The 24,731-nt window shown below is 44.5% G+C and overlaps 1 protein-coding gene across 7 annotated transcripts in view; it reads right to left on the reverse strand.

Annotated features, from left to right (window-relative positions):
- LOC148427005 (membrane-associated guanylate kinase, WW and PDZ domain-containing protein 1-like) overlaps nt 1-24,731 on the reverse strand; it is a 109,088-nt gene that overhangs the window by 11,344 nt on the left and 73,013 nt on the right. For all 7 annotated transcript variants that reach the window (XM_088408805.1, XM_088408808.1, XM_088408802.1 and 4 more), the window contains 7 exons: nt 24,478-24,600; nt 24,127-24,312; nt 22,657-23,268; nt 8,109-8,143; nt 3,442-3,697; nt 1,654-1,745; nt 349-544 (listed from right to left, as the gene is read on the reverse strand). In XM_088408805.1, coding sequence (XP_088264931.1) covers nt 349-544; nt 1,654-1,745; nt 3,442-3,697; nt 8,109-8,143; nt 22,657-23,268; nt 24,127-24,312; nt 24,478-24,600 — 1,500 coding nt within the window. The remainder of the gene's footprint in view (nt 1-348; nt 545-1,653; nt 1,746-3,441; nt 3,698-8,108; nt 8,144-22,656; nt 23,269-24,126; nt 24,313-24,477; nt 24,601-24,731) is intronic.

Here is a 24,731-nt window from a genome sequence, read left to right on the forward strand (position 1 = left end):
ATATTTTGTAAATTCAACCTAGTAAATGTGATACGGCAGGCAGCACGATAATGGCATCCAGTGGACTAATTGCACTCTCGTCCCCTGTCTTGAACATGATGGTATATTATAGGCTATGGTTAAACTCCTTAGTTGGCTTTGCCCACCTCTGAGTGTTGTTTAGCTGATTATTGTCTGTAGCACAGTCAATGTATACAGAAATCAAGTTTCTATTTTAAATGCTTTGCATCACCTTGTGACATAAACAAGTACAAACCACTAATAAAGGGAGTGAATTACTTGCACAATTTTGCTGTTTGTGAACAGGGCTCAAATAGCAGAGAGCTAGCTACACTTTTAAATGCCAACCTGGATATCCAGGGGTCTTCCGTCTGACCGTCAGGTTGACATGGCCCTGTTTGGCTGCCTGCTGCATCAGCTGTACCACCAACTGATGAGACTTGCCCACCACCGCCGTGCCATCCACACAGATTAGTTCGTCACCTGACCGCAGGCGTCCATCCTCATCTGCTGCGCCGTACTTCACTATGTGTCCGATATAGATCTGCAACCATCATAAGATGCATTGCTTTCTCATACAGTCTTCCGAATACACTGTAAATGATTAAGTCGATTCTGAGAACAACCTAAATAGATTGACTACATCAGTGGGACTTATTGCGCTTGAGGTAAGTGAAGTCGTAAGTAGTTATCTCTTATCATGAGACTTTTTCTAAGAAGTTGGGGCATAACGGTTTGTTCTGTGAGACTTTGTGTCCTTTCAAAGTCTTGCATTGTGCACTAGGGCTCAATCATGCCAGAAGAGATCATTGTTCCACTTTAAATTTGAACAATATTTGAATCATATCACATCCATGTATCGACATATGTATCAAACTGTTGTTCATTGGAGAGATGTACACTCCTCTCATCCTCAGATTTGAAATGAGTCTATTTCCAACTTTTTGATTTGCAGACTCCTGGACAAGTGTTAAATGACTCAGATGTCATTTTTCATTCAAGTTCCTTCCTATTTACTGTCAGCTTATAGTCCAAAAGATATGATACTCGACATCTAAAAACAAGTGATTACATGTTACCAAAAATCTTAACTGGGCTGAATCTAGAATTAAAGTTGAATAAAATTCGACTCGTTGGCTGTACTGGATTGTTTCCCCTCAATAGGGTTAGTGAGGGGTTAGGGTGATGTACCATATAACCAAGGGTGACCTGGAATTGGAAGTGTAACTAATAAAAATACATATTTTCTATTTGGCAGCTCAGACCTCCCAGTTAAAAGGGGCGTTGGAGTGCAAGTTTCCTAGTTGGAGGTCAGAAAAGTCTTGACTTCCCACCTTTCTCGAATGCAACATATGTCAAGAGTAAACATCGGAGAAGCATTTGATAAATGGAGAAGGCTACGATCAGCCCTTCATTTGAGAATAGAGCCACCATTGACATCAATGTAGCCAGAAAGGTCAGAGAATCAGCAGTAAACATGAAAAATAAAATACATGCACGTGATAAATACAGTAGCTATCAAGGTAGGAGCGTTCCATCAAGGTTGCAATTACAGATAAGGCCTGAGGGTGTCGTTGTTCTGCAAGAGACTTGTTACATCCCCTAATGCACGTTTAATGTATTGATTAGACTCAAAGGTAAGCGGATACTCACAGGCTCCCCTGGCTCATTTCCCCCAAGAATACGGAAACCAAAGCCAGTATCTTTTCTCCAAAGGAAAATGTCTTGCTCCTGGCAATCTGGCACTGAAATAGAAAGAAAGAGTAATTGTGAGAATGAACCTAAAAAATGCCTGCGACATACAGTACACTACTCCACTGATTGATTATTCTTTGCAGTAACCACTGAATGTATTTCGCTGCCACTGAAATTTTCTGTTACATACATTGGTCGCGTGGACAATTATTGAGCAACAAAAAAATGTCTGCTGTGAATTATGGGCAGGCAGGACCAACAGCTGCTCCTCGCCTCATTGAATCATAGTGGCTCCTTGCATGAAACGGGGCTGCAAACTCACTGGCTATAACCTTGTAACATTCAAAATGTGCTCTAACACAGTGGTCCCCAACCTTTTTATCACTATAGACCAGTCAACGCGTGAGGTTTTTAATTTTTGCAATACAAAACATTACTTAGAGGCAAAGGCGTTCTTATCAGCCTGTGCCAATCTGTTCACTCAATACAAGGAGGACAATTCCCTGTTGTCTGCATTGCTGCTGCATGATGTCGAAGATGAGATTGGCTTTAACTCGTTGGCTCGTGTGTTCTCTTGCTTTGCATTCATTTCAACACAGTAGCTTGCAATCACCCACTCTATGATCCTGGACTCCTGAGTAGCATCAAAGTTCACCAAGTCAAACAGCGCAGCCTTAGAACTCACCAGAAGCTGCTGTTGAAATAGTTACGAATAAACAACTATCCTCTGGTCTACATAACCTGACAAAAAGGAAAAAAAAAACAAACTTTAGTGCAGCCACAGATGCACTTTTTTTCTTTTTTGTAGTTAAATGAAAGACCCTCAAGTTTTTTCTGTAAGAGCAGTCGTAATTCTCACCGTTTTAGTCATCTATAATAATTCCCATTTCCTTTTCTTTTCTAGGGAAATTCTTGCAGATAAAGAGGTCATACTTCTGTGTGAACACAGACAGAATTGGGCCTCTTTGACAATCTTTTGTCTTGTTCTTGTGTCAGAGTGTCTCTCATCTTCCCCATATGAGTCTGGATCTTCTCCAGGGGTTATCAAACACATATACTAATCAGCCGCAGCTTAAAGCAGGTCTTTCTGCGCCCAGTTAATATTTAATCAGTAGCAGTCCTAGATTCCACAGGCAGCCATGATTATTAACCACCCCCGCACAACACAACAGAGAACTCATGTCTCCTGGCAACAATCACAAGCTACGAAATAACGCAGGACGTCGCTGATGGATGACGTGCCGAGTGACGAATGCAATCACGGCAAATGGATGTGGCTCGTGGCGTACTAATCGTCGAATGAATAAGGCCAAAATTGGTGAAGGCGACAATGATTGCCTATTGAACACTTTTAGCGTGTGCGGGGGTAATTGATGTTATGTCCAGTGTATTTCTGGTGTGTGTGAATCACTGTGATTCGGGGCTATACAAGTAAACTTGACTTGACTTGGTCCTTCTTCATCCCTGTCATCATATGGTACCCAGGTACATTTTGAGTTAAACCGTGTGTTTCTCACAGCTCAGGTTGTTATTGGTTATTTGAGATATAAAGAGTAGAGCAAATGGCACACCAGCAGGTACACAACCACGAAAGCAATGTCCACACAAGGGCCTGTGTGATTCAAAGATTCTTTTCCACACAAACGTAAGTCACTCACGATTCATCTGGCAATAATTTGTCAAGCCCACTCGAAACCTTATTACAGCACTAAGCAGCATACCCAATTTCCACTCGGCGCTACTCACGTCTGCTCTCGTACATGCTCCTTGACTGCGCCCAGATCTTAAAGGGATCCGGCTTCTTCTGGAGGGTGAGGGTGCCATCTGTAGGGTCATGAGGGGGCAAGCCCGGCAGTGGTTGGGTGGGGGCAGCGGGAGTGGGCACCACAGCCTCACTGGGCATTGCACCGGGTGGGTGGCTGGGGGAGTCCGTGTGGGCGCTGCGATGGCTGCACACACTGTGCTGGGAGCTGCTCTGGCTATCCTTCCTCTCTAACTGGTGCTGAATGCATTGGGAAAGAGAGAGTGAGAGAGAAAGAGATTGAGTGAGGCAGTTGGGTGCAAAAAGCAGAAGATGGGGGCAGAGGCTCAAGCGCTAAGTGTGTCAGTATTGGAGTGGAGAAGGAGCAGTAGGGAAATTGTGGCAATCATCCAAGGTTGTAGCTATTGTTGTATCAGCACTAAGCATCTCTCACTCAGAATCTTTGCAGATGTAAAAAGACTTGGTTGTCATGGCTGCAAGACAAATACAGATTAAATATTGATGTGGAAGAGCTATTTTCTAAAGAGCCCTTTTAAGTCAAAGTCAAGGTCGGTCTCTGTAAAATCTTAATTGTAAGAAATTGTATAGAGAAAAAAAATATTTCTCAAGTTTCTTGTCCGCCAAATCAGGGATCGGCTGTATTTGTGTTGTTTTGTCTCCATCTGCAGCCGTTTTTATGTAAGTGCGCTTATTTTCTGTTGCCATCAAACTGCCTCCATGCAACGCGTCACTACAATGCTCGTTTCAAAATGGCGGAATGGTAAAGCTTTGTTCTATCGTGATTGGTTACAAAACCGTATTTATAGTGGATTTTACTTCTTAATTAAAATTTGAATTGGTTAGCCATGGGTCCCAAGATTGCTAGTGACGTAAAAGAGAGAACTAAGAAGATGATTTATATGGAAACGGAGCTGGAGATAATCAAGAAATATGAAGCTAGCCTAGCCTATGATACCCTACTAGGGAATATGGGCATAACAAGTGCCACTCAAAGGTAAATAAATTCTTTCTATATTTTTTTATTTACGACATTTTCTGATTGTATGCATGTATATTATATATACGTAGCACTTACTATACTATTTTGGTACCATTTTTTAATATGTATGTACAATTGTGATGTTTTTACCTGGGGTTCTAAGCGCATGAGCTATTTAACATAGGCTTGGATTGCCCGCCATACGGCCAATTTGCCTTATGAGTCTTGGCTACAACACCTCCATTCAAGGCATTTTTTTTTTCCCAAATGTTTTAAGAACAGTCTTTGTGCAAAATCATGTCCATTTCTGCCAAACAGGTTACTACCAATTATTTAGTCCAAAACAGCATCATCAAATAAAATGTCGCTTTAGCAATTGTAGACACAAAACACATTTTGGCAAATTTCAAAATGATTGTTCTTTTTGTTTTTAATTATATTAAATTGATTGGATTCCTTGTGTTAAGACTAAGGATTACCATCACAATTTATTATAAAATAAAATGAAATTAACACAAATATATAGTCCAAATTATTTCACAGACCCCTGCAGTCAGGCCACAGATCCCCTGGGGTCCATGGACCCCACTTTGAGAACCACTCTTTTAAATCATGTACTGTATTTTCCGCACTATAAGGCACACCTAAATACCTTAACTTTTTTTAAAAAGCTGATGGTGCGCCTTATACTCACGTGCGCCTTATATACGGATCAATATTGAGCTTGGGATTCGTAGATGGGGAATGAACTGATAAAGTAAGCTCTACCTGTTTCTTTTGTGTGTTTGCAGTTGAACAAGGTTGCTCATATTGACATTGAGTTGTTATGCTATTGAGAGTTATTATTTGAGTTATTATTATTACTTTGAGTATTACTATATTGTGATGGAAAAAGTTTGAAAATATGTCATTAATTGAGGGTGCGCCTTATGATTCGGTGTGCCTTATATATGGAAAATATTTTAAAATATGCCATTGAGGGTGCGCCTTATAATCCGGTGCGCCTTATAGTGCGGAAAATACGGGAACCTAATCCTGTATTGAAATTGTTTGCATTTGCATTCAGTAAAAAGCCAATGTTTACCTCTGGATGAAATTATTAGAAATCACTAACTTGTTATCATTAATATTGGCATATTCTCCTGTGTGTGTCACACAAAGCTCGGCTGTTTTGCTTGTTAATGAAAACAAGGCCTGAGGCTCTCTTCAGTCCGAGGCCTGACTACTTGCACAATGGGTTTGGACAGCACAGCCGAACTCGCACGGTGGTTGTAGGCATCTATCTAGAATCCTGACTTCAACAGGTGTGTGCCGACACGATGGCGCACGCAGCGTGACATTACCCACGCAGAACACAGAGCGGAGGAATGAATTTGTATGCCTTACGCTACGGAAAATGAATACAAAGTGACAGCCAGGCAATGCTCGTAGCGTGCTCTCATCATCTGTGCCATGTGACCACAAGATTGTGAAAAAAGCATTTAAAAAAATAATCCTAACCCAAATGTCTGTGCGGGAGTGCTTTTAATTCCATTCAAGAGGAATGAGATGCTTTAAGTTTGACTCATTCAATGCCAGGGTTGTATTTTCACATTTTTTAAGAGTTTGGACATTCTACCCCAGATATTTAAGTTTTAATACTTGAGTATCTGGGATTTAATGTCCGGATCTATTTTTTTTTTTTTTTTTAACCCAAAAAATGCTTTGAACTGGTTAAGGGGTACTTGGTATTTCACAGGGGATACATCACTGAAAAAAATGTTGAGAACCACTGTTTTGAGGAGACGGAAACGTATTAGATAGAAGTTATTCGTGTTGTCATGTTTACGTGTTCTTTTGGATTATTTTAATTTTAATTAATGAAAAAAAAGTGTCAATATGAAAATCCAGTGTTTTGGCTGTAAAACCGTGGCGTTTTGTTGTGTGTCCCCCTGGTGGGGCTCGTCTCTATTGCAGAGCGGGCCTGTCCATGTGTGGGGGTCGGAACCACAGGTTGCACACCTGTTTGCAATGTTCATCACCCAATATTTAAGTGCACCGGGTACAGGTCGATGACGTTGGATTATTCTCCGGACTTCCGTCAGATCCTCCATACCATTTTTGCATTCCCAGTTTTGTTATCTAGTTATCATTCCCCTCGTTGCTCCTTCTGCTGCTACTTTGGATTTTATGAGTATGTTTGTTACTTGTTGAGTCTTCGAGTTTTCTTCGGAGCACTTCCTTTTGTCCATTGCATTTTAGACGTCGTTCAGTTGGTTCTGCCCCTTTAGTTTGCGTGACACGTGTTTATCTCGCATTCACACCTTTTGTCATTGTCTCTTTTTGTTTTCTATTTGGCCCCTGTCGTGTTATTTTACACTGCGTGTTACACGCTATTTGTGTTAAGTTCTTCCTTTTATGTACTTTGTGTTCAGTGTTTGTTGAGTCCAGTCACTTTTTTTTTTCACCTCCAACATGCGCACTGCCACAAAAACGAATCCTTTGATTTCTGCAAAACTCTTTCACAAGGTATTGATGTAGCTGGTGTGGCTTAGAATAATTGAAAGAGTCAAAATTAAGATATGTATTACATTCCAAAGTAATTAAGGATATCATAAGTTTACTTAAATCCGCAATGGATTCCCATTTCCGAGACTACTCACGCCCACCACGTTTTAAGTATTTCTATTCTTTTTAAATTGCAACCCTCATGGATCTTAGACCATTTGAAATATTTCTGGAAGATGAACCACTGCTGTTAGCGTGGTACTAAAGTCTTAGAGTGCAGACTTCCAATGGTCATGACTCACAACTGGCAGCAGCAACATATTCAGAATTGTAATAAATACCAATACCATAAATAAATGAATGGTAAATGAAAAGAACAGACAGATGTTCTGTTGTTGTGTTGCAGAATTTGATTACATTACAAGTTACTATGCTATACATTTACATGAGAATAATGCCTTCAAACTTGGCTTAGCACTGGGCACCGCCATGGTAGGTTAAGTATCTATTCATTCATGCTTTGAGAAACGGTTTTTAGACAGAAGGTGCACAATGCTCCAATAAAATAAAATCCCCAGCTGATTTAGTTGGTGCTTGGGAGGGACTTAACTTGGACACCTTCCCTGATTGAAAAGTACACACACTTACCAGCTACAACTTTTCTGAGGCAAAGGCAAACCGGTCAAAAGTTAGCTTTTGTTAAAATGTGTATGCATAAGTGTATACTTTTTGAGATTTTCTTTTATAATCCAAAAGATGGATAAGTGCATTAAGTAGTGACTGAAAACTAATATTTAAATCCCCCTCCATCTACATGTTCCGATGCCTCACGCCTCTCTCCAATCCACCCTGAGTGGGGGCTGACAGCTGGCCACTGCTGAACTATTCAACCATTGCTTAGCTTAAATAGTCAGAGGAGGACAGCATGGCCACAGTGGAAATTTGCGGAGAGAAAATGGAGGGAAAAGAGCAGAAATGAAAATAATGAAAGAAAGGAGCACTGCTAAACGAGAAAGAACAATGGAAAAGGAGTGGTCTTGACAGGACAAAGAAGAAATGGCAAGCTGTTGATACAAAATCGGTGGGAAGGAGTTTGATGTCGTTCTGTGATTTGCCCTTTAGGTAGAATATGTCATTCGGGCGCATGCACACAGACTCACAAAGGCTGAAAATTGCAATACTCACCACCAGCTTTGGACTCCTCTTGGCCGGCACCACTCCTGCAAAGCAGCGGCAGAGAGATAGAGAAATCATTAATGACCTCTCCGCTTGGCCACTGTTGATGAGAAACTCCAATCAGGGTCAAACGAATGGACCCGATAGTTCCTGCAGCCCAGCAGGGCTCTCAATTCTCTCTCTGCTCTCTGGACGGCTCTGCCCGAGCAACAGCGAGCTCCTCGGCTTCTAGCTGATCTAAGAGATCTCCTCCCCCCCCCGTGCCGATTCCCGCTCCACTCAGCGCTGACTCGCTATTCGCGAAGGAGCTTCCTGCATTTGACAGGCTGACTGATTGAAAAGCGGCAGCAGCTAAGGGCAGCCGTTCTGGGCCACAGGTAGGGCTCCACGTGAGCTCAAAGCAGAGAGCGTCCACACTAATCCCCCTCAACGCTTCTCGGTCAATGATGTGGCGAGGATCTTCAGCAGCTTGAGTTTCATATCAAAAGCCGCAACATCACTCACTCGCATTGCCAATTCCTCTTCATGCCTCAGTTTTGCTCGTTGAGGAGCTCGTCCACTTTGGTTTTCTCCCTCCTCTTCATCTGCTTGCTACACTCCCACTTTCTCATACAGCGGTTAACATAGGAGATCAATCTCATTTGTGCTAATGAAATATTAATGCGATAGGGAGTTATCAGGGGAGATAGTTCACGGCAGTGTTGGGAATAAGCCACACACACACACACAACTTCACCGCTTCCTGTTCGCACCCGAACCACCTCAACAAAGGCAGCGGTTTGAGACGTCCGTCAATGCTGACTGTCTATCCTCTCTGCACTAAGAATATTCTTTTTTTTTTCCTTCCCTCCTTACCAAGACTTCCTTCTCCCTGCTGGTGCTGCTACAGCAGTGTGTGTGTGTGTGCGTGTGTGCGCCCGTGTGCGCTTGCTTGTAACAAAAATAGACAAACGAATGCATGAACGACATCACAGGAATAAAAAGATCATACGACGGTGTTTTTTTCCGCCCCAACATGCTTCTTCAAAATATGACACCACAACAGCATTACTTCTCCTATATTTATTCTTTTGACCAATGCATGCAAATTATTACTTGCACAGCGAGAGTTCTATACTATACAAACTATACTAACTATACTAACTATACAATCTACCCAAAGTTATAGGAACATTCGAACATGCAACAATGTGCATACATTCATCCATCTTCAAGCTTCACAGCTTACTGCTGTACTGGCAAAAAAAAAAAAAAAAAATCATTAAATGTTAAAACTCTCTGTTGCTGCAAAACCCCTCTCTCTACATGATTCATAATTCATCCTTGCTATTTCCCTCCTCTGACTCTCCCTGCTTCTCTTTCTCTCTTCCGCTCATCGGATTATGGGATGGTCAGGATTGGTGCATGCTTGCATCTGTGCAAAATGTGCCTGTCCCTCAAGGGTCACATATTAAAACGTCAGATTTCAATAATGAGCGTTTCCTTATTGACCTGCAGGTTGAGTGACCCGAGGGCGCTTAATTATCCCTGCGAAGGTCAACAGAAACATTTCACTTTGAAACACGATCTGGAAATGTCCCGACTAATGACAGGATCACCAAACTTAGCAACAAGAACGGAATGTTAATGCCAGAACAACACAGAACAGGGAACAGAAAAGAAAAACAGACATGCTTCACACATGTGCGTTATGCTTTTGCCAGCATGCAACATCTGCGGCGTGCCAATACGAGATGCAAATCTTTGAATCCGCCTGCCGTAAATGTGTAATTCAGAGTCAATGAAAGATTTATGAGTAGCATGCTAGTGCATACACGCAGGTCTGATGAAGCATCCACACATACATGCGCACAGTCCACATTTGGTGTAACATCAGTAAGTCGACAAGGTGCAACAAAAGACACTGGAACGTGCCTAAGAGGATACTTTTCTGCATTTGCAAATCCTCAGAAACCTCAGAAAAAGTTTAGCATTATACCCTTTATGCCCCTTTATACCAGTTACGGTCACAGGGAGGGCCAAATCCATATTGTTGTTTCCTGTCAAATTTGCCTTGTGCATATTCTCCCATCGACTTAAGCGCTTTTTCTCTAACACGCTTCCTTGGCTGTAGTAAGTCAAGTGCCCCAGGGAAGGTGAAACATCATTGCACACTTTATCCCTTTCACTACTGCTTCTTCTTCTTCTTTTTTTTTTAACGAAAAACAAAAAAAACTTATGGCATATATTACTTGTTCATAAGTCAAAAAATTCCCACTTCCATAGATTAGGTTAGTGGTTCTCAAATGGTGGTACAGGTAACTCTGGGGGTACTTGAAGGAACTTCGGCGGGTAATTGAGATTTTAAATATAACAAACAAACAAGCAAAAATGCTTTAATGCTTATACTTGGCAACATGGAAAATACTAGGATCTTAACCCAGACGCGTGCACAGGTTACGTCTTATAGTTGACAAATTCAAAAAGTCATTTACAGCTGCAATGTGTCTACTACTCTACGCCTCGGTGAAAAAAAAGATTGCGAAATGCAGATCTAGCTGTGTAGCTGCTGCAATTTGCATGAACCTACAGGCCAACTATTATTGCATGTTCACATTTGGTAGGCTGTATCAGAAATGTGGATTGAAATGGCATTCAAAATGTACTTCTGAGTATGTTCATGCAGCTTACGATGTCTCAATGAAGCTGAACTATACGAAAATTGTGTAAGTCATGTTAAACTCAGATACAAACCTTTTTTCTGCCAGCAGTTTCTTCATGCCCTTGCACGATAATCAAAGAGTTTTTATTATTGCTTAAAGCAAAGGTGACCTTCCAGCACAGAAGTGTGCTTATCATTATTCAAATGACAAGGGAACTACAATGTATAAATTGAAGGTGAGCACAAGTAGCGTGAGGTGGTAAACAATGAAGAGGCAAAATTAAAAATTCATTGGCGGAATGGAGGCAGAAACAAATATAGACTTCTGCAATTCTAAGGCTGCAACCACTCAATTTCCTTCAGGTTAGGGTTTTCAGCTCCATAAAATGGAGACCCTAGCTAAAAACAAACAAACAAACAAACAAACAAAAAACGGCATGTTAAATAAGATGAACATTGCGCTATTTGTCTTTATGTCAGGTTGAAGTTGACATTTTTTTAGAGCTCACCCCTTTCAAACTGAAGCAGAATAAATGCTTATAGGAGATGTCCTTGGTGGCTCAATTGACAGCCTACACGCTGGTTGGCCTTCCAGGTTTTCTCTGCACGTTCAGCATGAGTAATGTTCTCTTTAGTTGAGACAAATCCACTAACATTTGTCCTTGTTCCATTAAATTTGTCCTAAAATATTGTTGCAATCATCATATTTCTCTCCGCTTTCTCATCATTTTACTGATTCTGCATGTCTAATTTTCCTTCCTCTTTTTCTGCGAGTCTCTCGGGGGACAGGTGCACCGTGAACCATTGTCATGGTAACTGTAGCAGCAAGACAAGATGGAGGACTCACTGCTTGGCCTGGCCTCCTTTTCAATGGGAGGAACTGGTGTGTGAAAACACCAGTTGTTATTGTTGTTTGTTACTATTATCAATTATATGAGGTTAAAATTCAGTGCATATGTTCGACATTTATTATTGTAATGTATTACCGTAATTCCCCGAATATAAGACCCCCACAACAAAAAAGTAGGCCAAAAGAAAGGGTACGTCCTATAAACGGTAACTTAAAAATGTTATTATTATTATTTTTGTTGTTGTTTTAATTTCAATTCGACACCATCCAAGGAAGATTTATCCGTCAGCCACATAAGTCGAGTTTTGATGCACAAATGTGAATTTTTTTATCGGCTGTATTCTTACTAACGATAGTTACCATAATGAGCTACCATGATGAGCGAGAGGAGGGGGATGTCAATTTGCTTTTAGCATCAAATGCCTGTTGCAGATAACAGCAGCTCACATTAGCTAAGGTTGTTAGGGCATTATTTTCGATAACAGAAGCGAGCAGACCAAACCAACGTTTGAGTCGCACTTATTCACAGACAGGAATATTACTAAAACCGAGAGGAAAATTTATGTCTCCAGCTGATTCAATGAAGAGTGCACCAGTTGGACAACACGGAAGCGTAATTCATTTGACTCGTTTAGTAATTTCCGTCTTTTGGCATATGCGCACGATCATAAACTTGGTGAAAGGCGGATGCTGCTCAACTTCTGGTATTTATGTTAAAATGAACTAGGGCCGGGTCGCGAGGAAATTAAAAAAAAAAAAAACCAGCTTTGAGTGCATTCAACATTACACTGGTGTGACGACGGGAGGAGAGAGGACCCAAGCGCACGCACAACTGGTAAGGGCAAATGCAGAAAGTTTATTAAACAGAATGTGCAGGTGGTTTGTGGAAGCCGACGAGAGCGTGGCGAAGAAGTCTAGGGGGTCTCGGAGTCAGGAGAGCGGGGCTTGGCTGGGAGCCGGGCTGAGGGAGCGGGACAGGAGGAGGGCTCGGGCAGACAGATTTAAGACGGCAGGCTAGCGGGTGGTCAGAGGCAGACAGGGTCGAAATACCAATACTTCGGTCAATTCGGCGGGCAGTCGGGTGGTCAGGAACAAACAGGGTCAGGCAACGGGCAGGCTGGCAGGAGGAGTCGCTGGAAAGCTCGGCGTGATGCATAGAGACAATCTGGCAGGTTGTGGATGGAAGTGAGCGGGCTTTATACTAGGCGGGTGAGTGGCAGCAGGTGTTAGTGTTTGGGCTGATTAGCAGGAGGGCTGAGCAGGTGAGGCTGGGAGTGAGGTGGCTGAACTGGTGAACTGTGACAGAACCCCCCCATCAAAGGACGGCTCCCGACGTCCCAAAACCACCGGGCGGGAGGGAAAGGCCAACGGCCGGGGAACCCCCACGGGCGGGAGGGCGGGCGACGCGCCGGGGCACATTACGACGCCCAGATGACCTAGACGGCTGATCCGGGTGAAGACGATGAAAATCTGTGATCAGGGACGGATCCACAACCTGGCGAGCAGGAATCCAGGAACGCTCCTCAGGACCATACCCCTCCCAGTCCACCAAATACTGGAGGCCCCTGCCCCGCCGACGTGAACGAAGAAGCCGGCGGACCGTGTAGACAGGGCCCCCATCAACGAGCCGAGGAGGAGGAGGAGGCGGAGCAGCCGGGACCAGGGGACTGTCAACCGCAGGCTTAATCCGGGAGACGTGGAAGGTCGGATGGACCCGCATTGATCGGGGAAGAGAGAGACGGACCGCGGCCGGACTCAAGACCTTCTGTATGGGAAAGGGGCCAATGAAACGAGGAGCCAACTTGTTGGACTCGACCCGGAGAGGAAGGTCGCGGGTTGACAGCCAGACCTTCTGGCCCACCTGGTATGCAGGCGCCGGGGTGCGCCGCCTGTCAGCGGTGCGAATGTATCGTTCCTTTGCACGCAGGAGTGCGGCGCGAGCTCGAGACCATGTGCGCCGACACCGGCGGGCGAATGCAAGAGCGGAAGGGCAGGAGGTGTTAGTGTCCAGGGCAGGGAAGAGCGGAGGTAAGTATCCAAACACACATTCAAAGGGAGCCAGACCTGTGGCAGAGGTGGTCTGTGAGTTGTGGGCATATTCGGCCCATAGGAGGTGGGTGGACCAGGACAGCGGGTCCCGTGAAGACAGACATCGGAGGGCCTTCTCAAGCTCCTGGTTGACCCTTTCGGTTTGCCCATTGGTCTGGGGATGGAAGCCGGATGAAAGACTGGCAGTTGCTCCAAGGAGCCGACAGAATTCTTTCCAAAAGGAGGAGGCAAACTGGGGACCTCTGTCTGAAACCACGTCAAGGGGTGGCCCATGGAGTCGGAAGACATGATTTAAGAGAAGGATGGCCGTTTCCTTGGCGGATGGGAGTTTTGGGAGTGCCACGAAGTGGGCCATTTTGCTGAACCGATCCACTATAGACAGAACGACTGTGTTGCCATTGGAAGGGGGTAGACCAGTGATGAAGTCTAACGAGATATGGGACCAGGGCCGATGGGGAATCGGAAGGGGGTGCAGTAAGCCAGCTGGGGGTCGATGACTGGGTTTATGTTGGTTGCAGACCGGACAGGCCTTGACAAATTCACCTACGTCCTTTTCTAAGGTGGACCACCAAAAGCGTTGTCTCAGGGCCTCTATTGTCCGGCGAACCCCAGGGTGACAGGTCAATTTGGAGGAGTGAGCCCATTGCAAGGCCTCAGAGCGCAGGTGGTCGGGAACAGGCAAGCAGTTGGGCGGGCAGGCGCTAGGTGCGGGTTGACCTCTGGCGGCTGACTTTATTCTCTCCTCAACGTCCCAGGTGAGGGTTCCGATGATGCATGAGGGTGGAAGGATCGGTTCTGGTTCTTTGCCTGGGGAATCCATGCGTTCAAACTGTCTGGAAAGGGCATCCGGTTTTACATTTCGGGAGCCAGGGCGGTAGGCGAGGACAAAGTTAAAGCGTGTGAAGAAGAGTGCCCAACGGGCCTGGCGCGAGTTAAGTCTTTTGGCCTGCCTTATATATTCAAGGTTCTTGTGGTCCGTCCACACCTGGAAGGGAACCTTGGTGCCCTCCAACCAATGCCGCCACTCCTCTAGTGCCGCTTTCACGGCAAGAAGTTCTCGGTTCCCGATGTCATAGTTAATCTCAGCCAGGGTAAGGCGGCGGGAGTAGAAAGCGCAGGGATGGAGCTTGTTGTCTTTTGCGGAGCGTTGGGATAGGACAGCCCCTAGTCCAACGTTGGAGGCATCCACCTCCACCACGAACTGACGCTCCGGGTCTGGCATCAGGAGGATTGGAGCTGAAGTGAAGCGGGCTTTAAGCGTCCGGAAGGCTTCGTCTGCTGCAGGATTCCATTGAAATTTGATCTTTGAACTGGTCAGAGTGGTAAGTGGACGAGCCAGGGTGCTGTAGTTCCTGATGAATCGTCTGTAGAAGTTAGCAAATCCGAGAAAACGCTGAAGCTGTTTGCGGGTTTCGGGAACAGGCCAGGTGGTGACAGACGAGACCTTGGCAGGATCCATAGCGATGCTGTTCTTTGAGATGATGTACCCCAGAAAGGAGACTGAAGTTTTATGGAAGTCACATTTCTCTGCTTTCACAAACAGGGAGTTTTCCAGCAGCCTTTGGAGTACTGTACGGACATGGGATGTGTGTTCTTCCCGGGTCCGGGAAAACACTAAGATGTCGTCAAGATATACGAAGACAAACTTTTCCAGCATATCACGCAGGACATCGTTGATCAAAGACTGAAACACTGCTGGGGCGTTTGTAAGGCCAAAGGGCATGACCAAATACTCATAATGTCCCAGGGGGGTGTTGAATGCCGTTTTCCACTCATCCCCTTCTCGGACCCGAACCAGATGATAAGCGCTGCGCAGATCCAACTTGGTGAAGAAGGAGGCGCCCTGGAGAAGCTCAAACCCAGAAGTCATAAGGGGGAGAGGATACCGGTTTTTAACGGTTATGTCATTTAGGCCTTGGTAATCTATGCAGGGACGGAGCGTCTGGTCCTTCTTTTTGACAAAAAAGAATCCAGCCCCCGCAGGAGAGGAAGACGGGCGGATAATGCCGGCTGACAGGGAGTCATTTATGTACTCTTCCATGGCTCGTCGCTCTGGAGCAGACAATGAGTAGAGGCGACCCCTGGGGGGCGTCGTCCCTGGAAGTAGGTCGATGACACAATCATATGGCCGATGAGGAGGAAGAGATGTCGCTCTCGTCTTGCTGAAAACTTGGCAGAGATCATGGTATTCAGGAGGAACACCAGCCATGTCCGCCTGGGCCGGTAGAGGAATGCATACGTCGGGAGTCGAAGCTCGTTTGAGGCAGGACCGGTGGCAGGACGGAGACCAGCTAAGAATGACTCCTGTCTCCCAGTTTATGTGAGGGTTGTGGAGACAGAGCCAGGGTAGGCCCAGGATCAAGGGGATGTTTGGTTTGTTCAGAATATGAAATTGGATCTTCTCCTCATGGTTCCCAGACAGATGCATGGGAACGAGGACTGTCTGGTGTGTAATTAGCCCAAGAGGGCGACCATCCAGAGCATAGGACGGCGTTGGCTTGGGCAAGGGAGTGTGTGCAAGGCCAATTTGGGTGACCAGCTCTCTGCTGATGATGTTTGCATCGGCCCCAGAATCCACCAGAGCCCCCAGGACATGCGTGCCGCCAGGGAGGACCAAGCGCACCTGGAGAAGACGTTTTGGACGGGGGGAGCAAGAGAGAGCTTGGCCCAACCGTATCCCCTTATTTACGGCTGGGCCCTGGCTTTTACCGGACAGGAAGCAACGTAATGCCCCTCTTGACCACAATAGAGGCAAAGGTTGCCCGCACGGCGTCGTTGCCGTTCGTCTGAAGTCAATGTGGCGCGCCCAAGCTGCATGGGCTCGGCCTCAACCCCAGAGGGCGCTGGCGTGGCAGGCGGCCGGAAGGCGTGTCTGGCTAGAGGGACCGTCCCTCTCTCCAGTCTCTCTCTCTCTCGTTCACGTCGGCGATGCTGAAGTCGGATATCTATACGGGTTGCCAAGGCGATGATCGCGTCCAGGGTGGTGGGAAGCTCGTGGGAAACCAACTCGTCCTTTAGGCGACTAGACAGGCCGTGCAGGAAGGCATCTACGAGAGCCGGTTCGTTCCAGCGGTTTTGGCTGGCTCTGGTGCGGAAGTCGATTGCGTAATCGGCTACTGACCTATTTCCTTGCCGGAGCTCAAGCAGGCCCCTTCCCAGCTCCGCGCTGGCATAGCTGAGTCCAAAAACTTTCTGGAGTTCCGCCGCGAACGCTTGGAAGGACGTGCAAGCCGGAGATTGCCTCCTCCACTCCGCCGTTCCCCACAAGCGTGCACGGCCTGTAAGGTGATTTACGACGAACGCTACCTTAACTTGTTCGGTGGTGAACGTCCTCGGTTGGAGAGCGAACAGCAAGGAGCAATTGGTTAAGAACGCCTCGCATGTTTCAGGATCGCCCTCATACCGTTCCGGAAGCCCAACCTGGGGATCGGGTGCTGGCTGGGGGACCGGGCTGAGAGAAGGTCGGCGTGCTGGGTCCATTGCGTCAGGCCAGATTGTACTGTGACGACGGGAGGAGAGAGGACCCAAGCGCACGCACAACTGGTAAGGGCAAATGCAGAAAGTTTATTAAACAGAATGTGCAGGTGGTTTGTGGAAGCCGACGAGAGCGTGGCGAAGAAGTCTAGGGGGTCTCGGAGTCAGGAGAGCGGGGCTTGGCTGGGAGCCGGGCTGAGGGAGCGGGACAGGAGGAGGGCTCGGGCAGACAGATTTAAGACGGCAGGCTAGCGGGTGGTCAGAGGCAGACAGGGTCGAAATACCAATACTTCGGTCAATTCGGCGGGCAGTCGGGTGGTCAGGAACAAACAGGGTCAGGCAACGGGCAGGCTGGCAGGAGGAGTCGCTGGAAAGCTCGGCGTGATGCATAGAGACAATCTGGCAGGTTGTGGATGGAAGTGAGCGGGCTTTATACTAGGCGGGTGAGTGGCAGCAGGTGTTAGTGTTTGGGCTGATTAGCAGGAGGGCTGAGCAGGTGAGGCTGGGAGTGAGGTGGCTGAACTGGTGAACTGTGACAACTGGTGTTCACTGACCGTTCACAATGTGGAAAATCTGAAACACGATTAATTTAACACGCAACAAATATATAACTTGAGGTCATAAACACAAGAAAATATGAAGAGATCACAAAAGACGAGTTTTTTTTTCTGTTTTACTATAGTTTTTACTTTGTTACGAAAGTGTTGGTGCGTCTTACACAGGGTAACATAGAAAACACCAGAATTTGACTCCAAAATTAAGGGTGTATATTTGCCAATTCGGTATTTTCCATGTCTTTAAAAGTTGTAAAATCCATACACTGCGTTGCTGGTGGGCGCCTGTTTAGTCAAGGCTGAGTTTACACATGGTCATCATCTAACCTGTCTTTTGACAACCTATCCTCACGAAAATCACTCCTAGCATCCTTGTCTGGACCTCACACTGATTTAAACCATCGTTTCTCATGCATGCACCTGAACAGTTTCATGAATAATTTAACGGTGAGTTTTTACTGACACTATTTAATAGTAGCTGATGTCCTATTTGCAAATGGACTGGTTTGGGATAAAATTGTTGTTGTGTGCTATATGTTAAAAGTCAGTCCTTCTCAGACTGTGGGGCAATTTTTATTGATGATAATCTTATTCATAGTTGGCATGGCGCGTGGGGGAGGGCGCAAAAGGTTTTCTCTTTCCTGGGATGGCATTGAAAAATATAATTGAGAAGCACTGTTGAGCAGTTTTTCAACATAAGTGTTGCACTTTTGTTTAATTATGCTGCATTTTGTTGCATTATAAGATACTCTGATACTATGCCCATTTATGCAATGAAAACAGTAAGACGAGCTTGTCTCTCTGACACGGTCAGGAAAAGTCAATGATCTATTGGTACAATAAAATGCCCAACCTAGACTTTACACAATCAGGATTTTTGGGGTCAATTGCAAATTGTCGCTTAGTACAGTATATTTAAAAATTTTAGTTTGGGAAAGAGCTTTGATAGGTTCACGACATTAGCTATTAGAATATGAACATAACTTGTTATGGAACTTGTTGCTATTATGAGATGCAGCTGCAGTCAAAGCCGAGTGCTGTAGGTTAAACATGAACTGTTTCTGTGCCAGGCAAGCTCCTTACAAAGGATATACGTATATCCCTGTACCTTCATCAAAGCTGCCGTAACTGCGTTTTTTTTTTTTTTTAATTGAATTTACCTTTAATCAGACTGAAAACTCTCACATGCTCTTCCACATCTTCCTTCTGCTCCTCTTGCCCTCCCACTCACCACAAGACACCAAACACGATGGTAGCAAATCAGTGTCCACTTCAGGGTGTGGTTGATCAGTGTTTTACAAATCACGACAACTCAAGCACAAAAAACCCTATGCATAAAAACGGATCCATCACAATTAATCTGTTAATCTGACAGTCATAGTTAAAATATCCGTCAGCATCCGCCATCTTGTTGATAAATATTACAATCTAAAAATACTATAATGACCTCTGCACATTGTCGTCAAATAACCATCAACAGTGGCCAAGCCACCGAAAAACACAACAAATGACTAAAATTCATTTTTGGGCACTCACAGTCATAGCAGCGACTGATTAATCAGTCGGGCCTTAATTACAACACTGCAATAGATGGTATTCATCAGCCTGTCCCATTATGACTTAGTATTAAAATGGCAGCTTTAGAATAAAGCAAAAATAATGTGCTGGGATTAAAATCCAAAGAATGTAGTCCAGTTTTAGATCAACTCTTTGGAAAGAAGAAAAATGTAATCTGCCAAACTGCTGCTTGTTGAGTTTACTGCCACCGTACAGTGAATAGATCTCAAATTCTTGCTGAAAAGTAAAAGCAAGAAAAAAAAAAAAAAGGCCAAATAACAACTTGTATCAAAAAATTTGTAAACTGGGTCACTTGTATCTGAAGGCCCCAGGTAATCATTTGACTGTGAGTGGATTCATTTCTCAACATGTGGAGCACACAACCTGTCCCACCACAACTCATCTGCAAATGCAGTAATGACACTGCAATATCAACCAGAAGAAAAATGATTTACAACCTGGACCAGTTCAGAGTGAAACGCACCTCACCCCAAAATTGCTCTTATTATCCTGTCTTTGCTTTATATGGACCCTCGGGAGTATTTTGGTAAGAATATCAGGCATGATTGTTTACAAACACTAGGCCATTTGGACCCGTAATGATGCTGACATTTAACACAATACCGCTCTTATTGGAACAGCGGCACACAAGGTCAACTCATTACACCAAACCTGCAAGCAATTGGGATCCAGGCCTTGACGTGTAACACAGATTGAACACAAGTGATGGACTGTGTGCGCAATGGTATGTTATCAAAAGGAAAACTATCAAACTATTAATTTGATTCATTCCAGAAGTAAATTCATCATGCGAATCTTTCATAAATAGAGCCGCTTTTTACATGTAAATAGCCTAATCCATTCCCAGCCCTCCCATAATGCTCCAAAATTTTATAAATTAATATTACTAAATTATAAAATACATCAAAAATGGTAACAAATACACATTAGAATTACATTAGTGCATAATAATCAAAATATATCATGCAAATTATTATAAAAGCCACTCAGTTGACAATATGCATGCAGTTCACTTGTTTGCCTTGAGATGGTGCTGGTGTGTTGGTGATGACTGCACAGAGATACACTTTTTCAGAATGTTTATTTCCAATGATCCTGGAATCATTTACAAGTCCACAGGAGCAATATCATTTATTTTTTTGGAATTATTTTGAGCATGTAAATTTACTTAAGTTTAGTTTGGGGTCATGCAAAGTCCTTTCTTTGTGATTCTATCGCTAAAGTGCTAACAAAATGCTAACAATGCTAACGTCAAACATGACAGCAGCCCAAAGTGTTATGTTACATATGCGTTTTTATGTGTATATGTACATTGTTAGCAGTAGCTAATGTCAATTTTATGTTTGTTTGTTCTATAGTGCAAATTGTGGTTGGAAAATGTGGACGAAACGGTGTAAGATGAAAAGCGACCACGGTAAACAACAATTGAAAAAAAACTATTGTCTCGTTTGTGGTAAGGCGGCATATGGAGAAATAAAACAATGCATCACAAACTGTAACAAACACGGTAGACATCACACTTTGGGATAACATATTATATTACAGTCGCGTTGGCGTCTTGTCTCACAAATTATATGCAAACAATGTCGCCTATCGTATCTTGAATTCTCTCTCATTACTAGAGACAATATTTTTTCGTCGAGGCATTTTGTAAGATTAATTTTTCATAATAGAGGCCTTCATAAGTAGAAGTACCACTTTACTTGGAAAAAAAAGAAAATGGCATTTTCCGTTGTGCTTGTCCTGACCCAAAAGTTTTGATTTTGTACAAAATATTAGCAAGGTTAGGCAAAATCTACTTACATACTGTATTCCGTTAGCATTTAATGCTGATTCTAATAAAGATTACTTTCACAAAGCTTGGTCTGTTTGTGTCAGAAAAATAAAACATTTTGATATGAATAATGGTGAAATACTATAAATTTCAACTAAACTTTGATGGAAATGTACTGTCTTAAATAATGTCTAGAACAAGCAAAGACTGAAGCATAGTAGTATAAGCAAGCAAGCAAGCACCCCAGTAAATACTCCTTCAGCACATTATAATGATGGTCATTTAGTAAGGCAAAATTCACAGACTTTGGGGTCAAACTCAAGAGTATCTGCATGCATACCATCAATTCTACTTTACATAAGTCCCCACCCTACTGTGCTCCCTTCATTCAGCCATTCTGTATCATGAGGCAGTTTCCCACTTCATCCCACATTCGTCGACTGGTTAAAGCCAATTGCCTCCTCACCGGTCCTCCTTCCAAGCCAAATACTCACAAATTTAAGACATGCTCCTACTGTTTTCTCACTACGCCATTTTGATCAAGCCTTCACTCCTCCACTCCAGATGAAACAACTTAGTCACATTTCATTTTAAAATACAGTGAAACCACACACGACATCAAGGTGAACATAATTGCAGGTGCATAGGTGATGGACTTTAATGGACTTTTACAATATACATGAATTTATAGTTGGGCACCCGCACTTAGTGGCACCTTGTCCTACAACATGCAAAGCAGCACCGAGGGCTAATCGAAAGCGTGCGTCGTTTTTAAAAACAAGAAGATGAAGCAGAAAAGGTCACCAACTAATCTTTTGTAACAGACAACACACAACTTTCTATAAGTTTAATGCTTGCGTGATGAATGGTGATTTAGTTGTGCAGCAATTAAACGTATACAGTATCCCCCCAGTCGGACTCTTCATGCGTGTGTATGTGGGGAACCGACTTTCTAAAATGGACAAATATTACTGCAGTACACATATTTAGTTAAATCTGTATTATTAAACCTTACCAAGAAATTGTACTGTTACATATACATAGATTTACATCCCTAGAATGGAGCCTATAGCTGACCAAACATGATAACAGGAAAGCAGAGTTTACACTCCAAATTCCACTGAATTACAACAGCCTCTTTGTAACATTTTCCCAAAGCCTCAGCTGCACATTGTCACCCATGTGTGAGATTCACTCGGAGATAGTTACTGGAGCTACTGTAGTCAACAGGCAACAGCTTGCATAAGAGTTTACACAAGTTGTAATCCGATCCTGCCCGAGAGTTTTAATCCACTCCTGCTCTTGTTTGTCTATGTCGCAGAAGGAGCCAATCATGTGCCTTGTAGGAGTGCCCGTGAGGTGACTGACTTGTTGCTTCGCCAGTCTTGTCCAAGTTGTTGACTGTTGACTAGAGTACCAGCAGTAGTTATCTCCGAGTGAATCAGAGGACGAGTGCTCGTTGGCGATTACAGTCAACCCGTCTGTTTGGCATGCAGGAAACCTTCACAGCACGCCTCTCTGTGATATAGCTTTCATAAATGGAAAAAAAATAAATGCGACGCACTGAGAACACCAAAAATGACGTACGAAGTATCGCGGAAACACTGAACAGACATATGCCATGCGGCCGTACATACCTCTCTGCACCAGCATTGTGACTTCACTCCCTCGCGGGCATTTGCTCAGTAGATCCACCACCTGGTTGTGGCTCATGTTCTGGACATTTCTTTTGTTGACCTCCATCAGAATGTCCCCCTCCTTGAGGCCTCGACAGCGCGGGTAGTCCACGATCTGCTTGACCCGCTGCCCGCCCCCTGTCAGGCTGTCTGCAATGGTGAACCCAAAGCCTTTGTCTCCCTTCTCCATGTGGATGGTGATGAGCTCGGGCTGGGTGGCTATAGACGAGGCCAGGGTGACCACGTCGCTGGTGTAGCCGTGCAGGCTGTTGGAAAGAGCTTCAGCAGACGGGCTGTGCGCTCGTGGCTCTCGCTGGCCGTTGAGCGGCCCACTCGGGTTGGAGGGCGAGTCAAAGGTCTCCTGTCCGTTGACTATTATAGGCTCCTTGTCCAGGATGGCCACTGAGGTGACAAGACTGGTGTTGGGGTCATCTGGGTCAAAGGGCAGCGGGTAGCCACGACATAAGGCCAAGTCCACCATGGACCCAATGGGGATAGATTGGAAGATCTTCACCACCTGAGCATGGGTGTAACCCAACACGATGGTGTCATTCACGCTGACGATGACATCACCTGCATCACAACAATTAGATGTTATATTTTTCAGCAAATTAGAATATAGGGAAGCAAGCCTCCAGCAAAATGGGAAAATCTGCCAGTAATTGATGCTCCTGCTCCACCCCGACTTCAAATGTACAAACAAGTGTATTCAAGGTTTATGAACGCACGATGACGGACCCAAGTTACATAAATGGCTGCATACTGTCATGACATTATTCATAACAAAGCACCCCCACTTGAGGCTAAGCAATAATACTAGTGCGTCTTTACAACACATGAGAATAGAGTTTTGTGACCCAGAAAAAAACACATAGGTGCACAAGCCCTTTCAACAAACATTCTTCAACTTTTGGCTGCTTCACACAGTGAGGAATGTTAGGCAAATAGTGATCACATAAGGGACTATGCGGCCTATTCATAAGTGCGTCAGGAGAGAAACGAATAAAACTTCCACTGATGACAGAGCGCCAACAAAACAGCACATCTCAAATAGAGATGAAAGAAAAGGGCACGACTATTGAATTGAGTTGACTCAAAACAGCGCTAAACAGCTACTTTTATTACTTTGGCCTGAAATCTCATCCCACTACGCAAAGAGAGAATTTCCCAGGACCCGGATACAGTACAGTGGCCTATGTGCTGCTTTAAGTATGTACGAATTGTCATACATCACTTGTCAAGTCCTTCTGTGAAGTAGTTCTTGTGATTTTTAACAGTTCTTTAGATCGTGACCTTTCTGCACCTTAAATGAATCAGACTCTTTAATCCAGATGCTTGCTGAGTGAAAGGCTCAAGTACTGTTCTTGAAAAAGCAGTTGGGGCTTGGGAAAGAAAACAGTGTCTTCTACTGATGGGAAACATGTACTGCACCTGTCTCCATCTTGCCATCCACAGCTGCAGGTCCGTCCAGCACGAGACTTTTAATCTGTAAAAACTCATCTGGCTCGTCGCCCCCGACCACAGTGAAACCGAAGCCGCGGCGGCTCTTCTTTAGCTTTGTGTTGATGAATGTTCCTTTCAGCTCTGCGGGGTTTCTCGTGAAGAATGGCTTCCCCCCTACACAGGGGTGCAAAAACGACCCATTCAAAACTGCATTTCAGATTCGATCGATCAAGGACTGACAAAAGTAAACACCACAAGCTTTAATTGTAGGTCAAAATTGATGTGGCTGTAGATAACACAAAGAAACCACAACGATAGGAACATAATTAAGATGATTACGTTTGGCTCCTGTAGGGACCGGAGGTAGAGTTGGCAGGACTTGAGGGTCCCTGTACGTCTCAAGGTGGTTTGGAACGTAGTTTACCAGTGATGCTGCAGGTGAAGAGTGCTCCTCTATCCACTCTGGAAACACAAACCTTTCAGATCAGTCCCCATGGATGAAGCACAGGTTGTATTTTCATGGCAGACATATATACAGGTATATTCAACTATAATGACAGACAGACAAATAGACGAAAAACTTGTGCCCACAT

The sequence above is a fragment of the Hippichthys cyanospilos genome, chromosome 2 (genome assembly GCF_059441005.1).
Source record: "Hippichthys cyanospilos isolate Australia breed blue-spotted pipefish chromosome 2, RoL_Hcya_1.0, whole genome shotgun sequence".
Taxonomy (NCBI): domain Eukaryota; kingdom Metazoa; phylum Chordata; class Actinopteri; order Syngnathiformes; family Syngnathidae; genus Hippichthys; species Hippichthys cyanospilos.